Below are 7,434 nucleotides of genomic sequence, written 5' to 3' on the forward strand. Positions count from 1 at the left end.
ACAAGTTAAATATAAATCAGTAGCTTAGAATGGCTGTAACTTGACAATAATGTTGTTAAAATAGATAGAACTACTGTCTACATGCAATGAATTTATTAAAACAAATCGTCCTGAGACACTGGCACTGGTATTGATGCAAACCCCTTCCCCCAAACAATTATTTTCTCTTTTTTTATACATACAGATACACTATCACAACATTTCATTCGCATTCACATACACCGTCCACATTATCGGTTTGTCTTCTATTGACCAAAATTTATTTTTACACATTTAGGTACTTTAAATGGTATATTATAGAATATCTGTAAGGTAACAGAAAGGTACTGAAACCTGAACGAGGAGGTTGTCGCCGGAGATGGCCTGTTGAAGCTGACGAGTCGTGAGGTTGGGGAAGGCGATGACCTTAGTGACGGGCAGACCGGGAGCGATGTCGGACACCAGGTGAGACAACATGGCCTCCGCCTTGTCCAGCTGTGACACGGCGTTACTCACTTTCTGTCTAATGTTATTGTCTATATCCTGCTGTGACTTGTTTAAATCTTTGATATTGTCACCCACTGCCTTCACCTCACAGACTACCAGTCCGTACTGTCGATGAATGAGAAGCACATTAAAGTCTCCCTGTTTCCATCTTTGTGGTAGAGAAGGAGGAAGGTTGGAGGGTCGGGGTAGGTGGTTAGCGGCGGCAGCGTAACAAGGTTCACCCAGGTACTGTCCGAACTGAAGCTGAGTCAGTCCAACCATCACATCTCTGTTTTTTTCAAACATTTTCTGAAGACAGACAAAAATCCGCTGCATGGCAGCATCGTCTCCGACATCACTGTCCTGGAGACGAGGAGGCTGAGGAATGGACGGATGAGCAGCAGAAGATGAACTGCTCTCCACTTTGTTAGACTGACCAGCCTGTCCAGGTGCTGACTGTAGGACGAGAACCTCCTGACCAGCAGCTGCCTGTCTAGTCATGGGCACGCGGTTTACGTAGACAGGAGGCAGGAAGTAGGCGCGAGAGTCGAGATGAGGGAACGCGGCCTCCACCCACTGTAGCCAGAATGTCTGGGCCTGGTCTGGTAATGGGTCCTGTGTGAAGACCAGTGTGGTCAATTAAATAATAACTGCTTATTATCCTTAAGTCATTTGTGTTTTTTGCTTAGACTTTACTTGTATTAGCTACTGCCATTTAGTACTGGAGATGGCCCTTTGTATTTTCTGTCATTCTGTAAGGTATTTTTTTATCTCTAACCTTATAATGTGTTGCACACTTGTTCTAATATTTATTTGATTGTCAACAAACAAACCTTTATACCAGTCTTCTGGCTGATGAGCCTGACTGCAGCCTCGATCTGAGAATGAAGACCGCGGATGATAAGAATCTTCATACCTGGTACAGGTGAGGGGTTGGGGTCAAACTGTATGTCAGCGCCTGTGTTTTTCTTTACCTCTTCCAGGGGGCGTGTGTTCACTTTAAAAAGAAATGATTGATTGCCAATGAACATACACATTTCTCTAACATATAACAAACAAATTTTTTTGAAATTATCATTTATTATTACGAGGAGCTTTAACTGTATGATTACACTAATGACATTTAAAAAAAAATATTGACATCGAACACAGATCATCATTACTGTAGTCGTGATCATAAAGCTGCTCATTATGATTATCATCAAAATTATGGTTATCATTTCTGTGTCAGTTATCCACCATTTTCATTGTTTTATCGACTATGATGTTAACTTGTGAATGCTTTTTCACTCTTTTTACTTTTTATCCTACTTTCATTTATTTTGTGTTTTAAAAAGCAAAGCAAATTAAAAAATAAAACCTACCTGTATCTGTAAGTAGTTCCACCTGTTCATCAGTCACAGCGTGTAGGTAAACTTTGACCCGACCACCGCCTCTACGACTCTGTCTACCACCTTCTCCTATAGGTCGCTGATCCTGTGATAGTTATTAAAGAGAGAGGAGAACATCGTGAGACTAAACACCAGGTACATCACTGAGATGATAATATACAAGAAGACATTAAATCTCTGCAACAGCATTACATTGGCTTAAATGTTTTCATACAACAAAATCAGGATGACAAAAATAGTTGAAATACTTTAAGCGTGCAGGGAGGGAGAGTGGCTCACCTGACCAGACGACGGATGAGCAGACATTGTTGACAGTGGTCTCCCCTGTACAGGACCAAGTTTGTCGGAGGCAGAGTCTTTACCACGTGGTCTCCACTCTTAGTGAGAAACCAGCAAACTGTCATGTGTCTGGGGTCGTAGAGTAATATAGTGTCAGTGACACAATGTCAGTAGCATGGTATCAGTGCCATAAACTGACAAAACTGTTTCTTTAAGCTCTATTATCAAGTAGGTGTTGACAGCTCGTTTTGTTATTTAAGGGAATATAGCCCAAACCCTAACTAAGCTCCACGGCACACTTGTGTGAATAATTTTTCTGTGGATATTTTCTGAGTTTGGGAAATGGTCAAATTGTGAATGAAATGTATGAGTACTGTCAAAATTTTGAATGTCTGCATTAGAAATATACATAATCTGTATTGAATCAATCTTTGTGCAGGAAAAATTTCCTTTAAACATAAACAAAATGCTTGAAAAAAAGGTGCAGGTGTAGGTAGCCTTTTTATGCTGTTACTGATGCGGATCACCTCAATTTGAATTATGTTCCAGGTAATGGATTGATTGTATGCATCTCAGTAATTGTAGTACTAGTACAGCCCAAAACTCAGGTATGATGAAAACAATATATCAGAGTGTCAGGAGAACTAAGAAGTATGTTTGAGAAGAATACAAAGGTTTCTGAGACATTTGTAATCATTTGGTTGCCACATGTTATAGGACAGTGATGGTGTTTTGCTTTCTTGGTGACACATTTAATCTCTCCTACTGGTCAGTTGATACTTCAAACGGGAGTGCTTGTGTCTGTGGGCTGCTGGGAAGTTTAGTACAGTTTACTCTCTTTGCATGTTTCTCAGTCTCTGTCTATGCTCTTTTGTGTGTGCACTTTCTTTTTGAATGCTGTACAGATGCACATTGTTCAATACTAAGCAAATTTGTGCAGTACTCCTTTTTTTTAATTACAACGTTTATAGGTTACTTTTTGCTTGTGAATTTTTGCTACAAAGCAATTTTTTTGTAATGCTTGGGTTTCCTATTATAAGATGCATTATTGGTGGCGAAAATAAATAATAAAAAAAAACTCCAAAGCCATTTTCTAAGACTAGCCACAATGCTAAACGATAATAATTGTTTGTTTCCTTGGTTCCTCTTCTCTTTTAATTTATTCTGATTTCTTACTTTATTATGTATATATTTAGCATATACAAAAAATAAAAGTATCAAACTACCTTTCCCTAGATAAAGATAATAGCTGAGAGTGAGGATTATATGACAAATCATGTGGACACAGCACGTTGGTGTATACAAAGCAACAAAGTAAATAGACACATCAATAAGCTTGAGTATTCTAGATATGTTCGACATAAGAACAACCAACTACAATGTATAAAACACTATGACAAATTCCTCTCTCACTATCCTGCCTTCCCCAACCCTGTATGTAGCCATGTCGCTATTCGCAGCAGCTGCTTGACGAGGGAAAGTTTGCTGCGCCACACGGGTATCGAACCATCTGTCTCTCAGATCAGATACCAGCGCTCTTAGCACTGTTTCCACAACTACTGACTACTTCATAGTTGACTTCAGCATTGTGATATACCCAATATACACTCAGTACTGCTAAGTACTGCTAAGTTTTGCTGCTTACTTGTGATGACCTCAAACACACTCACAACCGGTGTCTTCCTCCTCAGGCCACGATGGGGATGTCATCGCTGTATTAAAGTCTTTATCACATCAACGACAGAATGAAATCAGTACTCACCTGTCCTGAAATAAATCTTTCTCTCAATTTCGCAGTAAAATAACTTAGTTATTTCTCTTGCTGTGGTCACGACGAGGAATGGCAAGATGGCGGAACTAAGAGCTGTGTACTCTATTCCAAAAATGTTTCTCAATGTCGATCTACTTTATCGGAGTTTCCCGAATCGCGAAATAATAGTTCAGCTTTAATGTCATCATATTGTATGTGTAGTGGGCAGGTGTGTAGAGAAGTGTATTGTTATATTTAAACATAAGTGTAAACTAAATAAATAAGTATTATAGATCAACATCCGGGTGTGTTCGATGTTCCTATGAGTGTGACCGTCGGGGCAGGATGTGGTCTTTGGTTTCCTCGAGGCTTAGGCCCCAGTGAGTAGATTGAAACACTTGATGAATGGTTTGACATTTCCTGAGCTGTTCACACACTTGTGTATACACAGTGGATATCAGCTATACTAGGGTTGGACATTTCAGCCGACCAAGGACAAAACACTGCGGTAGCCAGTGTAGGGTAAACCTTGTGCGTAAATGAACGAATACACAAGGGAGAAAACACGGGAAACTTTGGGACTTGTTCCTCCAACGATTACTTCCCTTTAAGGGCTGAAACATTCAACCAATCATGTGTTTCCTCGTGTTTTTAACCACTGTATAGTTTGTTTACCTGTGCGCCATGTTGACATTTGTTGAAGGTCACTCGATTTGACGTGGATTTGTACTCAAACAACAGAAAATAAGATGACAGTAAGTAATATTTGAATTCTAATGTATTGTAACCGGACTGACCGGCACCTATCGCTAACACCCTAGCGCCAAATCAGTCCGTTCCTTTTTTTGTCGTTCCAGGGAAGAGGACGGAAGTTCCCTAGGAGAATTTTCCTGTCTACAAAAATTCTGGCTCTCGTTAGTCGGGTGCGTCGCCTAGTTCTTACGTGCCTCGCGTTGTGTTCTTTCTCTTCTATACCTATTTCCATACGCACCCGAGCTACAGCCGACCTAGGAGCCCACAAAAGACCCTGCTTTACTAACTGCACGTAAAGTGTCCTTTCACCGGACCTTCTCGTGTGTTCTCTTTTGCTGTGTCACGACTACATACACAGGGACAGTACACACCAACCTCACTCGCGTTCACATGACACACTAGCACTCGCTGACACTAACACGCTCACACGAATGCTACAGTTTAAGTTATAGATTTATTTACAGAATATATACATCTACCAACAAACAACTACCAAACTTAACCCTAACCCTAACCCTAACCCTACCTAGCCAAACCTAACACCTAGCTCAACTCCTGTATCGTGCTGCGAGCTCTCAGCCGACCAACACAAGACACTGTTTTGATGACAAACGTGCTTTAATCAACTGAAGACAATATGGCTGCTCGCCAACCTTGACATTACCCAAAATCTAACATAAAGCCCCGGATGTCCCCCCGGGATAACTCTTATCATGACAACTCCCAAGGGAGGGAAAAAGGAAAGAGACTGAGCGTCGCGAACCGCTATTTCCAGCGGACCAGATGCATGTCGCAGCGCCTTGGTGCTTCTCGCTAACTCAGTCTCCAACCGTTCTAACTGCCATACCGGCAGGACCAATTCTCGTCTCGAGAGAAAAGGCGCGGACGCTGCTCTACGCCCGCATTTTGTACAGGGCAGCTTGGGTACTACGTCACCCGCAGTTGCTGCCCTGTCTCTCGCGTGGGGTGGAAGTGGATGTGGGGTGGAGGGACTAGACACTGTCAGCGGTACCGCTGACCGAAACTAGCGCTCCTGCTACAGTATATTCTAATAAAATATGATCTTAATTGGTACTTTTTGCCTGTATATATTCTGTAAAAAAAAAAGTTTATTAATTTCTTACTTGTGGCTTTCCCCTCGGGTTCTGAAGTCTTTGCCCCATACAGTTACTATCTTTGATGTGAGCTTACTACAACAAATCAAAAACTATAAGTCTTGAAATTAACACCACACAAATGTGTTTAAAATGCTCTTTTAAAAGGCGTATCACATATATTTGTCTTTTCTGTAGTTTAACAGATATAAATTTTTTAACACCGGTGAAAATTCATTTCGCGGGCACTCGGTGCTCCATAGTGATTTGCTTTCGCGCGGCTCTGTACCTTCTTAGTGAACCGATAATAATATTATTAAATGCATCAGTCTGATTTTTCGTGTGTGACAAGAACAGTGTTTATTCATTTCAAGTTTATATGTGGTTGTCAAAGTGTGATTCCTGGACTGGAGGTGTAACTAGTGCTTGCGTGATATATCCTGTAAAACCCTGTGTGAATTTTTCTTAAAATTTAATTACACCTACCTAATTTGCTTTGGATTACCTAATAAATGACTGTTCATGCAGGATTCAAATGTAAACAGTTTTATTTCACACAGTTTTATCTCTTATTATTAGTTTAATTTTTTTCTATCTCTTACCGTTATTTTTTATGATTTTTTGAAATTGGTGAATTTCCATGCGCACAAGGAGAGTGTGACCTCGTTGAACCCTGACGTATCGAATGACGACGGATACACAAACATAGATGTCATTTGCCCAGACGACCCTAAGTTTATTCTCGGTGATTTTAATCTTATTGAACTTACGGGATACTTAAGACTTATGAGCAATATATATCTTGCTACACTGCACACAGGATTGTGTTAGCGACCTTTGTTACAGCTCTGTCCCCGGTTCACACACCAGTAAGGCAAGCAGAATACACTCTTCATATGTACACAATGATACCCTGAATATTACAACTTAATATCCTGCTTGTCAGTCAGCTCAGTGCATTTCAACAATCAATTTGCGAATTGTACTGTATCCAAAGTAAGATTTATCAAATATTGACTTCAACTGTACATTTGCAGGAATTGGGAAAGAACAGTTAGGCACACCTGGTGAAAGAAGTTTTGTGTGTAAATGCTTATGGACTTGTATGGTTACAGCACAGTGTAGGAAGTGTTAATATATTCATACCTACACTCCTGCAAAGGTTGGAAGAATGTTTTGCCCAGACTGGCTTGGCAATGTAAGAAACAGTTCATGTCTAGAAATGTGGGCATCGTATAAAATCTCTCTCCAACCTGAACGATACATTAACCTCTACCAACTGTAAAGTACTTTATACCTGCTCTAGATGAGGAATATCTGATATAACAACACATAAGCTAACGATACAGACATGATGTGGGCCCACGAGACATGTCCTCTGTGTAAAGTACAAACAGAAGATGATGCCCATGTACTCTTTCTGTAAAGCGTATACCAACATCAGAACATGCCCCACTGCAAGACCTACAGATCCTAACAGTGGGTCAGAGGTCATGGCAGATACCTCTAAGGCAGTGATGCCCAACCTTTTTCGGCCTGCGGGCCATATCCATTTCGGACAGCCGTGTCGCGGGCCACTTCAACGCAAAAGTCCAAAAAAGAAAAAAATAGAACAGATATTATTTTTATTAGAAGCAAGTTGTACTTACAATTAATTATGTAGTAATTAGTGGGATATTTGAAGTTGTCTTGTTAAAATAAA

The 7,434-nt window shown here is 40.5% G+C and overlaps 1 protein-coding gene across 1 annotated transcript; it reads right to left on the reverse strand.

Annotated features, from left to right (window-relative positions):
* Window positions 1-202: 202 nt before the first annotated feature.
* Window positions 203-4,512, reverse strand: LOC112567472. Its single transcript, XM_025244165.1, has 6 exons — window positions 3,898-4,512; window positions 2,136-2,233; window positions 1,830-1,941; window positions 1,299-1,462; window positions 1,028-1,080; window positions 203-245 (listed from the first exon to the last, which is right to left on the reverse strand). The coding sequence occupies exons 2-6, from the start codon at window positions 2,160-2,162 to the stop codon at window positions 203-205; spliced, it is 399 nt and encodes a 132-aa protein (XP_025099950.1). The 5' UTR covers window positions 2,163-2,233; window positions 3,898-4,512.
* Window positions 4,513-7,434: the final 2,922 nt, after the last annotated feature.

This window comes from Pomacea canaliculata, linkage group LG7, assembly GCF_003073045.1.
Source record: "Pomacea canaliculata isolate SZHN2017 linkage group LG7, ASM307304v1, whole genome shotgun sequence".
NCBI classification, from domain to species: Eukaryota; Metazoa; Mollusca; class Gastropoda; order Architaenioglossa; family Ampullariidae; genus Pomacea; species Pomacea canaliculata.